The following is a 21,801-nucleotide window of genomic DNA, read 5'->3' on the forward strand; positions in this document are numbered from 1 at the left end:
ACTTGCATAAATGAAAATATTAGGAAATATTTAAAATAAAGTAGTATTGTTCTGGCTTTAGTATCAATATTTAAGTGGGAGGGAGCTGTCTGTATTCAAGGGTTATGGGTCATGGTTGTACCCTCAGTGACTTTGTACACATTTGATTCATATACACTCTGGAATAAACATCTTAAATCATCATGAATTATGTTTGTAATAAAAGCATTACTGTTTCTAACATTTTAGGATATGGCTAGTCTATTTCTTTTAAAGGTAGAAATAGTTGAAAGAAATATATTAACCAGAGTTACATACTTTTTTAAAGTCCTCAATTGAATTTTTCCTTTTGTTGTTACTTAGAATCCTCTAGAAGGTCTTGTATCAGTGTGCCTGGAATGTGTACTGGAACAGTACTTGGTGCTGGTAGTATCGGAACAGATATTGCCAATGAAGTTCTGGACTTACAAAGGTAGTGTTTTATTTTTGCAAATATTCCAAGTAAAATTTATTATACTTCAAAAACCAATATTAAAAAGTCAGTACATTTCCTATATACAAACAGTAACCACTTCAACAATATGATGGAAGAAAAGATCACCTTTATGGTAGAAACAAAACAGAGAAAAAGGTATTTAAATATAGATTTTACAAGGAGTATCTAGAAGTGAATAAAAAACTTTAAAATGCTACAAAGATAGTCAAAGATGACTTGAATAACTTTCCGGATAGAAGTTATTTTTTAATAGGAAATCTCAGTATTATGAGGATGTCAGTGTTCTTTGAAGTAACCTATGAATTCAGTGTGAATCCACTCAAAATACCATCATGCATTTTAGAATCCAACAAATGATCATAACCATTAAAGGATATCCAGGAAAATTCTAAAAAACAAAATTAGATTCAGAATAAAACTCTCAGATATTATATTATAAAGCTATAGTGACTAAAACATTTTGGTACGAGGAAAAAATAGATTAGTGAAAAAAATAGATTTCAGAAAAAGACTCAAACGTATGTGGGAATTTATTATATGGCAAAAGTGGCATTTTAAGTCAGCAAGGGTAACATGGATTAAATTGTTGAGAGCATTATAGTATCTCTAAAGCCATCTGGAAAAAATAAAGCTAGACCCTATCTTCTTTTACTAAAATAAATTCCAAATAAATCAAAACACTCAAAATAAATCTATAAAGCTACTTTGAGAACACAGGTACACATTTTTATAATCTTAGTTTGGAATGTCACGCATGAATCATCACACGGCCTGGCCCGTTAGCTCAGCGGGTCGGAGCATCGGTCCCCAGCCTCTGGGCTGCTGACCAGTACAGGTCTGTTAGGAACCGGGCCGCACAGCAGGAGGTGAGCTTGAATGTAATGTGCTTGTATCATCCCGAACCCATCCCCACCCTGGTCAGTGAAAAAATTGTCTTTCATAAAACCAGTCCCTGGCGCCAAAAAGATTGGGGAATGACTGTTGGGTTAGAGTGTCGTCCGGATACACCAAAGCTGCAGGTTCAATCTCCAGTCAGGGCACATGCAAGAAATAATCAACAAGTGTATCAGTAAATGGAACCACAAATCAATGTGTCTGTCTGTCTCTCCATCCCTTCCTCTCTAAAGATCAGTAAACAATTAAAAAAATATATATATTTAGGGAGGCTGGGATGGGAAAAATAGACAAAAAACTGTACTTGAAAAATAACTAAATAAAATTTAAAAAAAAAGAGAGATTTACTATAAAAAGACACAAGGAAACATATCGGGTGATGGGCATCTTCTTTAACTTGCTTTTAATAGTGGTTATATGATTATATATTTGTCAGGACATAAATTTAGGCACCCCACAAAAGAGTTCTTTTATTTCATATAAATTAGTTTGTGTTTAAAAAATTAACATATCATATATTGAATGCATTATCTTCCTTCCCTCAATCTTTTTCTATACCCATATTTTAAATGTCAACTGATACCAATTACCCAGTTAGATAAAGAGAAATCTAAAGTAAAAAAAAATATATATATATATATATATTTAAAAAGAATCATCATGTAATATCCAGAACTCATTAAGAAAAAAATTGATGTTATATAAAAGCTAAAAATTTAAGCACAACTATAACCATTATAACAAAGTTAAAAGATAAATTATGAACTCCAGAAAAATGTATGTATTTCATATGATAAAATGGACAAATTATCTTAATATGTGAAGTTTTATAGTATAAAGAATAGTTTATTAAACTATATATAATAAACTTTATATAACTGTAATCTTAATCTGTATTAAGATGTAAGTAGTATAAACAATAAAGTTATTAGCTAATTTTTAAAAGTAGTTTAATAATAAAGCTGGACCATAGACAACAACAGAAAAAAATACAAATGGCCAAGAAACTAAAAATTGCTCAACCCTACTCAGTCAAAAACATGTGCAAACTACATGAGATATCTATTTCCATTTAAAGGTTGTCAGAGATTTGAAAGATTGATAATATTTGTGAGAGTGTGAGAAAATTCACTCTTAAATTAATCCAGCAGCTATGGAAATATGGCTTGGAATTGGTTTTTTTGGAATATAAATTAACCCAGCAGCTATAGAAAGCAATTTGAGTATATCTATCAAAAATATAAGTTTATGTTAACCCCACACTCCCCACTTCTACCCCAGTAGCAAAGAGTCTTATACGGACATGCGAAGATCTATGGATGAGACTATTCGCTGATGTATTTTTAAAAGTAGTGCTTTTAATATTTAAATATTCATTGTGGCCATAATTTGTTATGGCATAGCCATACAAATGGAGTACTCCACCGCTGTTTCAAATTAGGTAGCTCTATTTATGCTAATATGGAAAGATGTGTAAAGTTAATAGAAAGAACAGGAACAGAACAAAAGAATAATATGTATATAACCCACTTGTGTAAGAAAAAAGGTGTGTGGGGAGGTGAGTGTGTGTGTATGCAGATCCATATTTACTTACGTGAAACTCTTGAAACATAGGTTTTGAACTCAGAATTTTTGAAGATTTTAGAGTACTTTGGAATTCAGTATTTAGAGAGTTATGTGTAATACCCCCAGAGAACATGAGGGGCAGCACTCCATAGGCGATTAAATCATTATTTCCCATTTTACCAGATGAAATGGTAAAATGTCTGGGGGGGAGAGGGGAGGTGAGAGTTTGGGGTATGTGCCTTAAACAAGATCGTGAAAGAATAACTATTGAAGCTGTTTGGTGGGTGTTATAAGATTTCATTATATTATCTACTTCTATGTCTGTTTGAAGGACACTTTCCATAATAAAGCTGAAAAATATATTTCTGGAGTGAGGTTTTGTAAGTACTTACAGTGATTAGGACAGAGTGGGATAAAAAAAGATAAGTAAGCCTCATACTAGTTAGGTTTTGCTGAGTTCAGATCGATTCAGATTTTGCTGTTAAATGAAATATGGAGGAGAATCTTTCAGTTTTCAAGGTATTTTTGGATCTTGGAATTGCAGAGAAGGAACTTACACAATACCTGCATGATATCATATATAACAATACAGGTATTTTGTTCAGGCTTTTCAGTATTTGTTTCCTTCCATGTTTAGACTAGGGATTGAGGGACCGGATATGTAGAAAAGAGAAGAAATTTTTGCTTTTTATTTTCTTTCTGTACAGTTTGAATTTTTAAGTTTTTAAATTAAAAATAGTTTAATGTGAAAAAATCACTATAAGCCATTTGTGATGTCTTGATGGATGCCCAGGTTGCTACCGCCTTGAGGCTGTTGGGAATAATGATGCTGCGACCAGGGGCATATGAATGTACGTTCTGGTCCCTGCTTTCAGTTCTTTTGGGTATATGCCCAGAAGAGGAATTGCTAGCTTATATGGTAATTCTATTAATTTTTTTGGGAACCGCTATTACGCTTCCCATATCACCATTTCACATTCTCCACCAACAGTGCACAATAAGGGTTGCAGTTTCTCACCATTGCTTCTTGTTTGCTGGTTTGTTTTTAATAACAGTCATCCAGATGGGTTTGAAATGGCATCTCATTGTGGTTTTGGTTTGTTTGCCGTAATGATTAGTGATGTTGTGAATCTTCTCATGTGCTTATTGGCAATCTGTATATCTTTTTTTGGAGAAATGTCTCTTTAGTTCCTTTGCCCATTTTTCAGTTGGGTTGTTTTTTTGTTATTGTTGAGTTGTAGGAGTTCTTTCTTCTGGAAATTAACCCTTATCTGTAAGATTTGGTGGTAGTGCCCTCTGATGCACAGGTTTCAATTTCGATAAATTTGATTGTATCCATTCTTTTGTTACATGTACTTTTGGTATCATATCCAAGAAATCTTTGCCAAACACAATGTCATGAAGCCTTTTCTCCATGTTTTCTGCTGAGGGTTTTATAGTTTTGAGTCTTACATTTAGCCCTTTGATCCATTTTGAGTTAATTTTTATGTATGGCATAAGGTAATAGCCAGACTTCCCTCTTCTGCATGTGAATATCCAGTTTTCCCAGCACCATTTGTTGAAAAGACTGCCCTTTCTTGATACCTTTCTGAAAATCATTTGATCATATACACTGGAAGAGCATTTTAAGAGGAGTGGAAGTGAGCTAAACATTGCGGCTGGGTACCATCAGAACGGCCAGGGTGCAGTGGGAAAGGTGTGTATGTGTGTTGCGGAGGCACTTCAGCCAGTGAGTGGAGGTGGATGGGAGAAAACAGGACGGTTTCAGAGAACACTCGGGAGACTTGATTGAGAGAGGAGTCAGGTTGCTGAGAGCAGTGGGGAGTTTAAGGTGAAGTCGAGGAGTGGAGCGCTTAAACAGCCAATTTCACATGTATGTTTACATTGACTTCCCTGTGGAAAATCCAAGACAGGCCGCTGGTCTTTTCTTCTGTTTTCTGACCTAGTTCATTCCATTTCTGTATTAATTTCTCCCTTGATTTCTTGTCAACTGTCATCTGGCAGATATGTAAAGACAAGGTTATGTTTATGCCATTATGTGTTTCACATAGTTGAGCATTTAATAATATATTATGTGGTACTGTCAGTTTTGCATGTTTAAGTCTTATGAAGCAATTAGTGGCTGAAGGGTATGTTTGTCCTTATGTGTCCCATTGATTTTGTCCATGAGGATGACCTATCACTGTTAAAATATGACATTTTGTACTTAAAGCTTGCAGAACATTAGGAACTCTTTCTTTACTTTCAGTTCTGCTATTTGTTATCTTGAGAAGGAACCGATTCTTTATGTGAATGCTTGTTTTAAACTGAGTGTGTTCTATGTTATTGTAATACGTCACCAGGTGCTATGTTAAGATAAGTAACATGATTTACTGACACCGCAGTTCCGTGTTTCTGTGCACTGAGTGCTTTTCAGCTCTCTGTAGTCAGAAGTAAGTCTGCACCTAACGAGCTGGCCTGTGTGAAAACTGTCCTGATGCTCAGTCTCACGTTACACTCCTCTGCATGTCTACCAGATCGTGATGCATTCAGAGGAGAACATTTCCTTCTAACAATAGAAGTAGAGAAAATGTTTTATGTATCACTTTTTAAAGGTTACAGCCTTCTTCATCCCTCGGTGGTTCCAGTCCAACAGATTTAATGAAGGATATTCACACTGTCAACTGCAGGAATGTAAGTACAATCGTAAGTGATAATATTCATGAAATAAACAATAAAATTTGCTCCTTGTTGATTATTTTTCCTGAGAAAAAAAGCCACCCTATAAACAAATAAATGAACTGTTTTCTAGCTGTCTGTGGTCTTTAACAGGCTGTGGAGAATAGTGGTTAAGAGTGAAGGTGCTGGAACCATACCGCCTGAGTCCGAGTTGTGGCTCAGACACTTACTGGTGCTTAACCCTGGCCTGGTTATTTCAACTCTCGGTGCCTTGGTTTCCTCATCTTTAAAATGGGAATAATCATAGAGGCATAAACACCAATCTCTTGGAATGGTGTATAAATGTAGCGATTCGATATGAAAACAAACAAAAACGTTAACAGTGTCTGAGATACAGCATGTGCTCCCTGAAGGGGAGCTGTTATTACTGTAGTTATTCCAGTTCAGTGGGTTGAGTGTGCACTGTACTGATGGCCAGTACAAAAGCTGAATGTAAGCTACAAGGTGAGTACCACACACTATTCAATTCCATTGAACAACTACTGGTTATTCGAACTGCATTGGTACATATACAACAGTGACTAAATATGGTGCTGATATCTGGAAGACTCACATACCATATAACTCTAATGTAGCCCAGACAGCAAAAAGCTCTAAAACAGATCTATAAATAAAGTGGTATAAGAATATAATAGAAAAGAGAAATTAAATATGGCCAGGCACAAAAGGGAACTTGCAAATGTATTTTTACATAAAATATTTTGTCTTTTGGGCTAGTATATTTAGATTTTACTCACACATTTAGCAAATGTTTGTTGGATACCCATTTTGTGCCAGGCTTTATGTTAGAGAAAGCAGTTAAGTCATTGTAACAAAAATCTCCAAGTAGTGTACATTGTATAGGCATTCTATAGATCAAGTACCTTGATTTAGGGTAGGTAACCGACTTCCTATTTTGATGTACTGCATTGAATGTTAGATTGTTTGGCTTGTAACTGTGTAACAGTATGATAACTCTTTGGGGAAAGCCTCTGGTTTAGTCCATTCTCCTCTCCAAAGCTGTATTTCCCATTGTAGTTTCATATGGGAGATAGTTTTTCCATCTTTTTTTAAAAAAACTGAAATAACGAACTCAGGGCACTATGGTCAAGAAATTTCCCTCCATCATCTAAAACTTTTCCTGATAGTATACACGTCAGGAATGGTTATGAAGAATGTGGGCTTTGGAGTCGGGAAGATGGGTTAAAGTTATGGCTCTCAGACTTTGGGCAAGAAGATACTAGCCTCTTGAGACCTCAGGTTCCTGACCTGTAATATAGCTAGCTCACAGCTGTTTCTTTTTAAGATCTTACTTATTTTTAGAGAGAGGGGAAGGGAGAGAGAAAGAGGGGGAGGGAAATCTCAATGTGTGGTTGCCTCTCATGTGCCCCCAACTTGGGGACCTGGCCCCCAACCCAGGCATGTGCCCTGACTGGAAACTGAACCAGCGACTCTTTGGTTCACAGGCCTGTGTAAGCCAGGCTCTACACCAGCCAGGGCCTCACAACAGTTTTAAGATGAAACAAGATAATGTGTGTGGAGTGCTGAAGCAGAGCACACAGTACATGTGAGCTGCCATGTTGGCGATGGGAGGGTCGGCGCTGCCGGCAGGCCCGTGTCTGGTGACTGCTAAGAAGTATTTCATTCATGTAGGAGCCTTACTACTTATTATTGTCCTTTCAGGTGTCAAGTAAGGAGTTGATCCCACTAAGTCCTCCTGAAATAGGGAAGCTGGAAGCTACAAGGCCAAACCACAGCGCTGTTGCGCCCCACGGTCAGGAACCTCTCCTAGGTAAGTTTTCATTGACAACTGCCCACCACTTTGTTTTTCCAAAAACTCCTTCTTAATCCCTGTGTTTTCAGACATGGAAGATTTCTAGAGAAGCAAACAAGTTTAAAACTAAGACTTTTCCATTCAAAATCCTACACACAATAATCATACTCTTGTGTTCCTTAATGGGCCTGTCATTGAAAGTTCAGTTATCAGCTGAATCAGTTATGAGTATTGTTCGTACACACAATTTAAATCAAACTAAGGTATTTCTGTCTAGGAAAACGTGTCCATTCTCAGGAATTCAAGAATTTTTAAAGGGTACCAATGATAAAAAGTTTAAGATGTAATCATTCATTTTAACTATGTTTATACAAAGTTCACATTGAGTAAATTGAAATGACAGTTTTATACCCCCTGTAACTAACATTTATTTACTAAAATTTATGTTAAAAAATCAAAGAACTTGAAGGAATTTGGGTATTAGCTGTACACAAAACCACTTATTAATCATCTCAAGTTCTATTGTACTTTGAAAGATATCTAGAAAACTTTGGTTCATCTGTAGCTTTATTTTTAATCCTTAATTTCTAGAACTTCTTTCTTTCTAACTAAAATATTTCCATAGTCCCACTTTGGATCCTTTTTTGCAGTAAAAATTTGGTTACTTCTCTTTGATAAGAATACTAAGGTTTTAGAAACTTTTGTCACAGCCTTCTCATTTTGGGGCTAAACAAATAGTTTTTTTGTTTGTTTGTTTGTTTACAAAGCAAATTGAAGTTAAATTTCTCCCTCCAGGCTACACACACACACACACACACACACACACACGTGCGCATATGTGCACTCATGTACAAACCCCAGCCTCATTTTCCAACTGTCTGGGAGTCTGTACCTTCTCAGGCTGTTCTTTGCTATTAGAAAACTCAGACTAGCTCTTCTATGTGTATCAAGTGAGTTAAATGCAATTTATCTAACAACAGCAGACTGTTCCAAATTTATCTGGCTTTTGCATTTTAAGATACATAGTTTGCCTTCAAAAGTGCATTGTTTGGAATTGTAGTTGTGCTTTGCCTTTCTAAGGATAATCATTTTGAATCTTCAAATGTATTTCTACGGGCCTGTGTTCTAATTCTGTAGGTGATGGTGCCCAGCTGGATTTTGATGCCTTCTGTGACAATGATGACACAGCCATAGCTGCCTTCATGAATTACTTAGAAGCAGAGGGGGGTCTGGGGGACCCCGAGGACTTCAGCGACATCCGCTGGACACTTTAGCACTTGATTTTTAACTCCAAAAAATGGGAACAGTTTTGTAGCATTTCCTTTACAAAGACAAAAACAAAACCCTGTATATTCTTCTGTGCTATATTGATACTGTTTTTATCTGTTATTCTTATTAAGAGTCCACCAATTTTTATAGACGTGCACCTACTCTCACAGGGGCCTGCGGAAATGTGACATTTTCTTTCAAACAGAACTGCTCAGAGTTGCTGACAGACCCCGTCATTCAGTGAGCTGGCGGTAAACCTGCTAATTGCTATTTTTGCTAAAGTCTTTCTAACCAACAAACAGCATTCCATATATATTTTTTTTCTTGGTGCAGTTTTTTTGAGTTTGGGGAATTAATATGTTGGCATTTTCCTTGTGCCTAAGATTCATTTAGAATCGACTCACAGTAGATTTGTGTAATTTGAAACATTTCCATTTCTTGTGTGCTTCCTTAAAGGGACAGTGATGTTTATAGTCATGATCACAGTGAATAGTGTGTTTGGTCTTTGCAGGATTGGGCAAGCACAGAGCCAGGATGCTTATGCCCAGCCGAGCACTCGGATGGATTTTAAATGAGATGGTTTTGTTTAAAACTCAGAAAATTTAAGAGACTTTCAACTTTGCTTGCAGAAGAGGAAAGATCTGGGGCCCTGGATGTTCGTGATTAACTGTCGCATATGTAAGATTTACTCTTAATATACCCACTCGGGGCTTTCCTTACAGACAGAACAGGCTGTTGGTACTGAAATGGTACGTAGTAACCGATTATCTCAGAGGAAGAAACAGGCCCAGGCAGATTAAATGTTTTGTGTAAAGACACAATTAAATCCATATTTTTTAGTGTTCAATGTGTCTAAACCAATTTCTCTTTACACATTTGGGAGAGCAGTGGTCTCACTGGTTAAATGATCAACCAACTGGCCCAAGAACTAGTACTGCTTTATATTTATATCATGGCCTTATATTTATAAATCATTAGGCAATTACAGTTACTATTGCCTATGACCAAAGGCTGTTATATACACGGGAAATACACTAGAAATGTGAGGCAATGAGAAAAAATTTTAAACCATTTTCTAGCCACAATTAAAAAAAATTGGAGAGCATTTAACCAGTAATTAATCCCGAGGTATCTCAAACTGAGTGCAGGAATTAAGAGCATTTAAAGCACCATGTGTATGGCTGCCATTTTGAAGGTCACATTTCCAGAACACCTTATGTCAATAGCTCTTTCTAGTTTACCAAGTACATCCCCATGTATTCTTTTTGTGCCCCACAGATGAAAGTAAGGTAGGCCGGGAAACTGGTGGGGAGCCCTGAGGCTCACATGTGGGGTTCAAATCCAGTTCTTTCTCTGGAAGGTTCTATACCTTTCCAGCTGACTGTCCTCAGAGCCCCTCACCACGGCGAAGCATTTTTGATCTTGTGTACTTCTTTAGGTTGTAAGTAATAGATGGCACTGTCATCAGGTGCATTAATGGCAAAGAAGCCAACAGGTAACAACCAAAGCAGAAGCTCCCATCTGGTATGATGTTTGTAGTAGCTCTGTGGGCAAGGGTGTGTTGGTACATTGTCCTCTGAAGCCGACATGATGTTCCAGCAATGTCAGAGGGCTGGCACCACTCCCGGTTCTGCACGGGACGACTCAAGACATCCGGTTTAGGATAAGCCAACGAAACCTTGCAAGATGTAGGGAGGTTGGCGTGATGGTAGAGCCTAAGGAAACATGAACAATCACATCTGTTCTCTAAGTGCAGGAGAGGGGCCTGCCTACAAGCTCAGCACTTTGGGGGATGCTTGGCCTGCAGAGCTGACCTAAGCCAGTGGTCCCATAATAGGTCATTGTACGTCGATGGCCTCAAAAGCAGAGGGGACAAACCTTCATGACACAAGGATCTGAGAGGCAGGAGGCAGCGTTTCTAGAGGCAAGCTACTGCTGTCTCGCACAGCAGCAGTTTTCTCTCTTGGCCAGAGGGGTGATTCCACAGACCAGTTGACAGCCGGTTCGGTGCTCTGATCCTTTAGTAACCCACTCACATTTTTCTGTAGATCTTCCTGCCCTGGACTCGGAATCCACCCCACGCACTGTATGATGCTGTAACTCTGTCAGGTTTAGTGGGTTCTTCAAAATGTGTTCTCTTTGCATTTGATTGCTATTAGGAGTGGCAGATGTTTTTATGGCTTACTCAATATTATTTTTTCTCCTACCAATTAACTTATCACATCTTGGTTAAAAATGTCTACACCTTGAATGAAAGCATTATAAAAAGAATACTCTAGTGTTCTTTCCTTTTTTTGTCACCGAAAGAATTACTACCCACGGTTACGTACTGGGGTGGGGGGAGTGACTGGAGTCAGAAGAGCCCACTCAGCCTAAACTTAGCTGTGTGATGACAGGCAAGTCACTTAAAGCTCTCTGGACCTCGGTTCCCTCATTTGCAACAAGAGGTCCAATCTTTGAGTTTATTTCTAGTTTTGATTCGGTGACTCTGATCTGTAGGCCTGGAGCTCCAGGGTCAGGCTGTAGGGCCGTGCTGTCCAGTGCGATGGACGCTGGCTGCCTGCGGCCACTGGGCCCTTTAAATGCAGCCAATTCCAATGAGAATTGCTGTCAATGTAAATTTCATACCATCTTTCAAACACCGTATAGAAAAGGAATAAAATATATTAGCACTTTTATTGATTCCATGTTCAAATAATACTGGATATACTGAATGAAACAAAAGATTAAATGTTTGCCTCGGACTTCTCTAATGTGGCTGCTAGGAAATTTAAAGTTGCAGATGGGGCACACATTATGTTTCTGGTGGGCATCCCCACTCCAGAGCCTTTTAGGAAGTGACCGTTACTGAAGCAGACCGAAGGCTGTACACTGAATACGGCGTTTACCTCCAAATGCCGTGGTTTAGAACGCAGTTGTGTATTTACTCGATTTAGTACAAATAACCTGTTTCCTAGCATCAGATTTAAAACTTTTTAAAAAAAACTGGTGAACTTGAAATTTTGGTCACATATTTATTACAGGATGCTAGCTTGACATCAAATAAAACTTGAGCTCTATGTTGATACCCTATGGAAGTAACGAAATTTGGAAATCCACTGAGAAAAAACCCCAGGAAAGTACAGAATGGGTTCCAGTATTTAATTACAGTGTTCCATGGGGAAAGGCTGTATTTAGGAGTCCTGTTCCTGGAGGAGTTTGTTGAGTCAGGGGCTCGGGGAGATGAAATGGCCACTACCTAGTTGTCGGACCGTGTTTGGTGGTGGTGTTTCTGAGCCCGCTCTCCTGGGGCATCAGCCACTCAAGTGGGCCACTGTTGGGCTCTGGAATTGGAGAAGCAGATTGTCCATGCAGGGTATTGCAGGCAGAGTAAGGCTGACATCTAGAATACTCAGAAGCCATAAAGGAAAACTACCAAGTGGCCACTAGGTGTCACTTGTCCATTTCTTTAGCACTTTGTTTTCTTTCATTAGGTGACTTTTTTCCAAGTTCCATGGGGCCTACAAGAGGCATTTATGTCCTTTGTGTCTATAATTCTGCCTTTCTCGTGTGAGTTATTTTATGAGAAATGCTTGTTAAGAGAAGATCCTTCCCACATAACATGAGAACTTTAGTCTGGGGAGCTTCCCAGATGTGGCTCTAGTAAAAAGCTGACCTTAGAAAGAAAACCCGTCCGACCCGGAACATGCTTCTGGACTCATTTGAGAGTGTATGGGGGGGTGTGTGTGTCACTGCTCATGTGTTCGAGCTAAGGTTTGTCTTTTATACAGTTTTTAGCTTTTTACCAGTTTACTCACGCTTCTGTATATTGGTATTTTTTTTATTTTGTGGTAAATAATGAAAAAAGTGAAATTAAACTATATTTTATAACAATTACCAGTTTGGAGCTTTGTTTAATACATTAAAATTCCTCCTGCCCTGGCTAGTGTGGCTCAGTGGATTGAGCCACAGTCAGCCTGTGAACCAAAGGGTCTCTGGTTTGATTCCCAGTCAGGCGACATGTCTGGGATGCGGGTCAGGTCCCCAGTACGGGGTGTGGAAGTCAACCACACACTAATGTTTCTGTCTCTTTCTCCTTCCCTTCCCCTTTCTAAAATAAATAAATAAAATCTTAAAAAAGAACCCAACCTACAAAAAGTATTACCCTTAACTGCTTTGTAAAGTGGAAACAGACTACTGGGCAGAAGATCCAATGTTCTCAAACCACTGGGCAGAGAGGTACATTGAGCTACCTCACTGTAGACAATTTTAGCTGTGTTCATCAGCGTGTGCTGACTGCTGTAACAATTCTAGATACCAGTGGCTTAACTCAGTAAAAGTCCCTTTCTGCTCACATCACAGTCCAGTGTAATCAATGCTGTCTGTCTCTCTGTCTGTCTGTCTGTCTCTCCTCCCTCCTTGCCTCTTCCCATCTCTCAGCTTGCTTTCCGCTAAGCCAGTTTAATCCTCTGGCGGACCTTCTTCCCCATAGTGACATACAGAAGCTCCCAGCACGTAACTGTTCTCACACCTGGCAATCTCAGTGAAGAGCGAGCTTTATTTCCTAGTAATTCACACAAGTATGTCCATTGAGTGGGCCTCTGGGTTAGCATGGACTTTCCTGTGGTCAACAGGCTAGAATACACTGATTGGCCAGGTTTTGGTCACATGCTAAAACCTGGATTTAAAGGCCTCCTGGAAAGGGAAATTGTGTCAAAAATGGCCAACCGCCCTACAGCCCAGGACCAGGGGAAGGAATGGGGACATATGCAGAAGGGACAATGGAAAACATGTGACTCATCATAGCCGATGATTTCCTAGGACTGTGGGTTTAGGTATGTGAGCCTCTAGTCTTTTTGGTTTTGATTGTTTAACTTGCGGAGGGGGTGGGAAAAGGAGTAGCAAGTTATATCACATGTGTTTAACCTTGGCTTCCTTTTCTGTGTAATATCCAGCTCCTAGTCCCTCTGAAAAACCCTGCCCATTGCTTAAGGTAAATATGCAGTAAAAGAGTCAATAAAAAGTTGCCTTAAATCCTTGCATAGCTGTGTGTTTCTGGGATTCGGTTTGCAGTTTCTTAGGCAGTCCTGGTTCCTGGCTGATCATTAGGTAGTATTTCCCACATGTACATGTCTCCAGGGAGGGGGGGAATCTGTTGCATTTTTACCTTGATGGTAAATACATTAAAATACTTTGTAATAACATATTTTTTTAAAGGATGACACTAACATGAGAAGCCTGGATTATGAAAATTTATAATTTAATAGAACTCATGGAAATCTCATTTAATACTGAGTGAGCAATATCCCAAAAGGCTTTCCATCTACCAGAACTGACATGTAGACCAATAGAACAAAATTAGCTGATTGGTTAATTATTTAGGAGGTCATAGTGTTCTCTTTGGTTTAACAAAGATCAAGAAACACATGGTGCCTGACATATTCCATTTTGGGGGGAAAATGTATATGTTAGAGTATATGTAAAATAAAATTTAATATTCATAATAGAAAGATTTCTATTTCTTTTTAATGGTAGCATATTTTAAGTTTTCTGATTATAATAACTATATTCCTTGTTGAAAATTCAGGAATATAGGCAAATGCTATGAAGAAAATAAAATCACCTATAACTTTACCACCTTGTGAAAAACCACAATTAACATTTGATTATTTCTTTATCTTTTTCTAGGTGTTTATATTCAGTTGTATTTTTTTAAGGTTAGGATCCTGTTTATACAATTTTACTATTCCTGTATGTAAGGATAAAAGAACACATGTGTATTGGTTAAGCATCAGATAGTATTTAAAGATATAAAATTACCCCCCCAAAAGTTCAAGTTATTGCTAATATATCTAAATGTGCTTCTATTTCCACTTTTTGACTTGCCCAGAGTGGGTATAAAACAGGAGGCCAATGATTTATTTAAATATTCCCCTTTTGTGGAACATTTAGGATGTTTACAAAGTTTTACTATTATGGTAGTATGTCAGTTAAAATCCTTTTCCACAAATGTGTTTGCTATTTTGTTTAGGATGAAGTTCTTAAAGTGTAGTTATAGGTCAAAATTGTCCAGTTGCCATATAGAAAGTTTATATAGTGTTCTTTCTAGAGTTAATTTTTCTGGGGCTAAATATGTCTGTCTGTCTTAATTTTGTGATCTTTTATGCTCAAAGAAAAAGTTCCCCACCCCACAATCAAATAAATACACACCTGTGTTTCCTTCCAGGGGCCATGGCTTCATATTTTACACTAAAGGCTTTGATCTAGGGGAAGTTTATGTTCGTCCATATTGACACAAGTCTACTTTCTCTTTCCAAAGTATTAACCACTTACCCCATAGCTATGCAGTGACCAGTTCTTTCTTTTCCCACTGATTTTAAATGTTACCCCATCTCTGGGGCCTGTTTGGAAAGAAAGTGATGGTAGTAGGTAAGGAGGGACTTCTAATGTATTGAATTCATCTGGCTGCCTAGTCTTTTACCACTATCAACTGTTTAATTGTCCTAGTTTGATACTGACCTTTCCATTATGTGGTAGTGTATCACCTTTTCTTCTAAAGGCTTCAGAATATACCTCCCCAAAATATGCTGTTTTAGCATATTGATTATTTTTGAACCAAAGGCAACCTAGAGGTTGACTCTTACTGTAACTAGATTTTTATGTGTTTACATAGATCCAGTTTGGGTGAACATTTATTAAACAGGTCCTATTCAAGATATCATAGAAAATAAGTCATTAAAATTATAGCAACAATTGCTGGGAATATGGAAGTTTGCAAAACAGCCGTAAGGCTTAAAGCTTTTCCCTCCAAGATGTGTGTTCACAGGGATACCTGTTAGAAGGACCAAATTGAGCTCTTCTCTAACAGACTAACATACCATATAGCACTGAGGCATACAGAGCTGATTTCTTAAATGTAACCTAACATGGAAACAGAACGCATCAAAATGAATATAAAAACCCACAGTGCTTCTCAGTATGGGAAATGTCACATCAGCATCACCTAGCAGCTTGTCAGAAACAAATCCCCGGGCCTCATCCAGGGGCCTCTGATTCAGGAACTCTGGGAATGGGCCCAGCAGCCTGTGTTTTACCACGTCCTGCAGGTGATTCGGACACACGCTGAGGTGTGAGACTTGCTCTGCTCCTCATCTGCTGTTAGGTGGGCCTACCACACCAGGCTCACCCGGGCTTCTCTGTGTGTCATCTTGGTAACAGTGGAATTTCCCCACGTTCAAGGAGCAGAACACACAGACTTGTTTTCTAAATACAGCATTGAACGAGCCATCAGAAACGACCCACCCTCTATAGCAGGATGAAGTACAGAAGTTGTCTGTGTATTTTTAGAACACAGAAAAGAAAATTTGCTAGCATTTTCAGAAGAACAAAACTAAAAAAGATCCAGTTTCTTTTGTCACTAGCTTTAGATAATTGGCCTATAAATAACACATAAAAGGGAAAAATAATAGGATAAGGGTTTAACTATGAAGTTGACTAATATTTGTGGTACTTTAAGGAGAAAATTGTGTAGGCATTCCCCAGCTATGCAAACAACCCAAACTCACAAATAGAAAGAAGGCATTTAAAGCAGTAGAGGCTGCCACCAAGCCAAACGAGAGGGCCTGTCTGCTCCAGGGACAAGAGAGACAACATCCCACACGGGGCGCCGATGCCGTGGCTGAGGCGGCCTCTGTAGGTGGCTGTCTGTATGGAGAGGTGGCACCTGGTCCTGGGCCAAGGTGGGTGGCCTGAAGGCTCTAGTCACAGCCACTGCTATCCAAGGAATTCTTGAAATCTACTGCTGTCTCAGAGACCTTCACATTCACCTTCACAGCAGTGTGAACTATGCTGAAAACTGGGTTCCCTAGCCAGACAGTTTATAAAATCCCGGGGTGTGTTTCCACATGGAGCAATATTTAATGTTTCAGATTATCATGACACTTCAGATTGAGCATGTTTTTCTACCTCATTGCTGCTGAGATTTAGGGCTGGGTAATTCTCTGCCCTGGAAGGCTGTCCTGTGGGCGGTGGGGTGCTCAGCAGCATCTCGGGCCTGTATCTGCTAGATGCCGGTAGCAACCCCAGTTGTGACAGCAAAAATGTCACGAGTTGTTAAATGTCCTCTGAGGGGGAGGGGTGCAAAATCCCTTCCCCCTCCCAAAGAGGTGGGGGGAGATATACTCTATAGATACACTCTGCAGATATACTGTCTTTTGTTACAGAGGGTAGGACAAAAAAGTCCTCCTGGTCTATATCTTCATTAAGACCACTATGCCTCAGATCCCTCTCTTTTTCCTTATTTTGTTTACCCCCTCTCCTTATGCACCCCTCCCCCCCCGACACACGGAGTCTTTACTTCCTTCCATACCCAAACTGGTCCTCTAAGGCCATCATTTCACTTACTCCTTGTCAATGTTCTTCGATCCCTGGCCCCCATTATTATCCTTCAGCCTCACTCAACTCCAGAAAAGCCCACTCCCACACGAGGACTAACATGCAACAGTTGGGAAAAATCCTAGGTTTCCATAAATTCATGGTCCCCCGCCAATGTACCTCAGCGAGGCAGCACGAGGTCTTGTCTCTCCTCACCCACTTCAATCTTTTCCATCCCCACCTTCCGTGGGGAGCTCTTCACACTTTGAAAATGTGTTCAAGATGAACAACGATGGATTGTTTTGTCTTGGTCTGATTTTGTCATATTAATACTGCACTTTGAAGAATAAAAAATTTATGTGGGGCAGGAGAGGGGTGGGTTATATAACTATAAAGGGTGACCAAATGGATCCACCTTCACCTGCCAGCACGAGCCAGGGACAGTCCTTTCCCAGGCCTGACAAGAGGAGTGAATTCAGGATGGATCTACTAAGAGGGGAGAGGGGTGGAAAGAAATGGGGTGCAGGGTGCCAGGGAGAGAATGAGCTTCTGCATGGGCTTACCTAAGGCTGACTGTGTATGAATGTAAAAGTGGCCTGATAGGCCAAATAAAGAAAAGTTTTGCCTTACCCCTTGACCCTCAAATATGTCTCTGGTAAGTTAGGTAAGAGGTTGCAAGACTGTGCCCTCCCAGAAATGGACTGTATTCACACGCCCTCCAGGCATCACAGGACCTGAATGAGGCTACTGTGTTTCCAAAGCTAGTTTTCCTACCTAGTTACATCAACAGCTATTTCAAATCCGCCCCCACTTTCTTTAAACTTTCTATGTCACTGCTTTTTCCATATTCACAAAAGATGACCTTTCATATCTCTTCACCATGACTACCATGTACATAAAACAGAAATCTTAGCATTTGATGAACTAAAAAGGCTTATTAAAACAGGCAATCATGCAGACTGATGTCACCAAGATGGTGCAGGAGACACTGGGCTTTGTTCTTGTACACAAACACCCCCAACCAATAATGAGGCACTATTCTGTGGATAAACTAGTCCTGAGGTTGCTTAGGGGTCAAATTAAAAGCCCGCAGCAACACAGAGGAGCAAAAGACAGAGAATAATCACACAGAAATGATTGCTGGGGAAATCAGTATAGCTGAGACACCTGGAGACGGCCAGGAACAAAGGTGAAGGTTGAAGGCCATCAGCATCAACCGTATGGTACTTGCCACCAGTGCCCAGTGGCCTCCTCTGCGGAGGACCCCAGAAGCTCTTGCCACTGAGGACCTCAATGCCCCTGAAATAACTACTGAGGACCCCCAAAGAGAGAGACACTAGAATCTATGCCCCTTTCAAAAAGGATCTACTGTTACACTGCCCTGGGACAAGGGCCAGCACCCCAACCCCCAACCCTGCACATACCCAGTACCCAGAGCCATGGCCACTCCGCTCTACTCCAGACTCCATCTCCATGGCTTCTCCACCAGCACCTTGCACAACACGACCAGTGCTGTGGGGGGAGGGCTGCCGACGTGCTGGGCATCTGTGCCTCCGCTGCCCCAGACCCGGGAGCCTGGTCTCGCCCTGCAGGCCAGCACTCCATAAGACCATCATCAGATTTTTTAGCAGAAGCTTTGCAGGCTAGAAGACAAAGGGATGATATACCGAAAATGCCAAAAGAAAAACTGACAGTAATATTGTACTGAGCAAAGCTGACCTTCAGAATTGAAGGAAAGTTTCCCATACAAACAAAAGCTGAAAGAATTCATCACCACCAACACCAGGCCTGCAAGACATGTTTAAGGGAGTTTGAGGGAGTCCATGCTGAAATGAAAAGATGCTGATAAATAAGAGGAAAACATATGAAAGTATAAAACTCACTGGTAAAAGTAAATATATAAATTTAGAATAATGTAATGATAATGGACAAATCCACTTACACACTAAAAAAAATGTTTAGAAGTATTAAAAATAACTATAACCACAATAATTTGTTAATGAGTATGCAAGGCAAAAAAGACGTAAACTGTGATGTCGGGAAACAAAATGGGGGAGTGTACAAACCTAGGGCTTTTGTATGTGGTTGAAGTTAAGTTGGTTTCAACTTAAAATACTCATAAATGTTTTATGTAAGCCTGCTAATAACCACCAAGCAAAAATGTGTAGCAGCTGCCCAGGAGAGGAGAAAGGAACCAAAGCACGCCATTACAGAAAATCAAATCACAAAGGAAGAGAACAAGAGAGAAAAAAAACCACAGCAGTACATACAACCAGAAACAAATTAACAAAATATGAATAGTAAGTCCATAGCTATTAATAATTAGTTTACATAATGGACCAAATCATCCAGTTAAAAACAATGGCTGAATGGATCAAATAACAAGGCTGAACTATAAGCTACCTACAAAAGACTCATTCTATCTTTAAGGACATGCACACACTGAAAGTAAAAGGATGGAAAAAGATACTCCAGGCAAATGAAAACCAAAAGAAAGCAGGGGTAACTAAACTCATATCAGACAAAATAGATGTTAAGCCAAAGTCTGTAACGAGAGTCAAAGGTCAGTATATAATAGGAAAGGGGTCACTTCATCAAGAGGAAACATTCGAAAATATTTCTGTATGCAGTAGAGGAGGACCGAGATATGTAACTATTAACAGAGTTGAAGGGGGAAACGGACAACAATACAACAATAGGGAATTTCAATACGCCACTTCTAACAATGGATAGATCATCTAGACAGATAATCAGTAAGGGAGCATTGGCCTTAAACTACACAGCAGATCAAATGAGCCGAACAGATGCTGCCAGAACTTTTCACCAAACAAGAGCACAATAAACTTTGCTCTCAAGTGCACGTAGAACACCCCGCAGGGTGGACCCTATGTTAGGCTGCCAAACAAGTCTTGAAAAATTTAAAATACTGAAATATCAAGCATCTTTTCCAATCACCATGGTATGGAACTAGAAATCAACTACAGAAGGAAACGGAATGATTCACAAACTTGTGGAGATTAAGCAGCATGCGTGTGAATAAGCAATGGCTCAAAAAAGAAATCAAAAGAGAAGTGAAAAAGTACCTTGAGACAAATGAAAATGGAAACACATCAAAATTTATGGGATGCAGCAGAGCAGATTTAAGGTATTTTATGAAGGTTAATACCTACATTAAAAACACCTACTGAAAAACAAAAAAACTCCACACCCAAGGAACTGGAAAAAAACTTTCTTGCTTGAGAGAAATGTATATTTTACTGCTGTTGGGTAGAATTTTCTGTAAATATCTGTTAGAGTCAGCTCATCTAAAATGTAGTTTAAGTCCACAGCAGAAGGAAATAAAGATTGGAAATAAGACTAAAAAGACAATAGGAAAAAAAGCTGGTTCTTGAAAAGAAACAAAGTAGATAAACCTTTGCTGGTTTTCCCCAGAAAATAGAGAACTCAAAATCAGAAATAAAAGAGGAGGCATGACCGATACTGTAGGAATACAAAGGATCATAAAAGACTACTATGAACAATGGCATGCCAACAAATTGGCTAACATAGAAGAAGGGGCTGGAAAGAGGTATTCCAAGTCATGAAATCCAAAGACCTACAACCAAGATTGCTCTATCCAGCTAAGCTATCATTTAGAATGGAAGGACAGATAAAGTGCTTCTCAGATAAGATCAGATTCAAGGAGTTCATCATCACCAAGCCCTTATTATATGAAATGTTAAAGGGACTTATCTAAGAAAAAGAAGATAAAAAGATGAACAGTGAAAGGACAGCAAACTCACAGTTATTAACAACCATACCTAAAACAAAAGCAAACTAAAAGGACAGCTAGATCAGGAGTGGAAACATAGAAATGAAGATCTCAAGGAGGGTTAGCAATAGGAGAGTGGGAGGAGGAGGAGGGGGGAGAAGGTACAGAAAATAAGTAGCATAGACAGTAGGTAGAAAATAGATAGGGGAGCAAGAATAGTATGGGAAATATAGAATCTAAAGAACTTGAGACACATGGTCATAAACTAAAGGGGGGAATCATGGGGGTGGGGGGGTGCAAGGTGGAGGGGAATGAAGGGGGGAATAGAACAACCGTAATGGCATAATCAATAAAAATTTTTTAAAAAAGAAGAAATGAATAAATCCCTAGACACATAAACCTACCAAGACTGAACCATAAAGAAATAGAAAATATGAATAGACCTGTAATTAGTAAGGACAGTAATAAAATATCTCCTCAAAAAGAAAAGTTAAGGAACAGGTAACTTCACTGGTAAATTCTACCAAACATTTTAAAAAAGAACTAATATCTATCCTTCTGAAATGCCTCCCAAAAACTGAAGAGGAGGAACAGTTTCAAACTCACTTAAGAGGTCAGCATTACCCTGATACCAAAGCCAGATGAGAACACACACACAAAATTAGAAGCCAATTATCTCTGATAAACATAGATGGAAAAATACAACAAAATACCCACAAACTGAATTCAACAGCACATTGAAAGGACCATACAAAATGACTGTCAGATTCATTCCTAGGATATAAGATTTTCAACATATACATTTTACTTGTCAATCATATATCAATAAAAGTAGAAAAAAGAATTTTAAAATACTAAAAAAAAACCAAATGGCTAAAGAAGGTGCAGTAAGTATATGCAATGGACTATTAGGCATAAAAAGAATGAAATCTTGTGATTTTTGAGAACATGGATTGACCTAGAGGATATTATGCCAAGTGAAGTAAATCAGACAGAAGACCAATACCACAGGATTTCATGTAT

General features: G+C 39.0%; 1 protein-coding gene across 2 annotated transcripts in view; it reads left to right on the forward strand.

Moving 5' to 3' along the window:
- The window catches only part of BMAL2 (basic helix-loop-helix ARNT like 2), a 58,455-nt gene extending 45,938 nt beyond the window's left edge, over positions 1-12,517 (forward strand). For both annotated transcript variants that reach the window (XM_037144854.2, XM_037144856.2), the window contains exons 12-15: positions 343-451; positions 5,530-5,608; positions 7,316-7,424; positions 8,544-12,517. In XM_037144854.2, coding sequence (XP_037000749.2) covers positions 343-451; positions 5,530-5,608; positions 7,316-7,424; positions 8,544-8,680 — 434 coding nt within the window. In that variant the 3' untranslated portion in view covers positions 8,681-12,517. The remainder of the gene's footprint in view (positions 1-342; positions 452-5,529; positions 5,609-7,315; positions 7,425-8,543) is intronic.
- The last annotated feature ends 9,284 nt before the right edge of the window (positions 12,518-21,801 follow it).

The sequence above is a fragment of the Artibeus jamaicensis genome, unplaced genomic scaffold (genome assembly GCF_021234435.1).
Source record: "Artibeus jamaicensis isolate MK-2021 breed Jamaican fruit bat unplaced genomic scaffold, CSHL_Jam_final contig_233, whole genome shotgun sequence".
In the NCBI taxonomy this organism is placed as follows: Eukaryota; Metazoa; Chordata; class Mammalia; order Chiroptera; family Phyllostomidae; genus Artibeus; species Artibeus jamaicensis.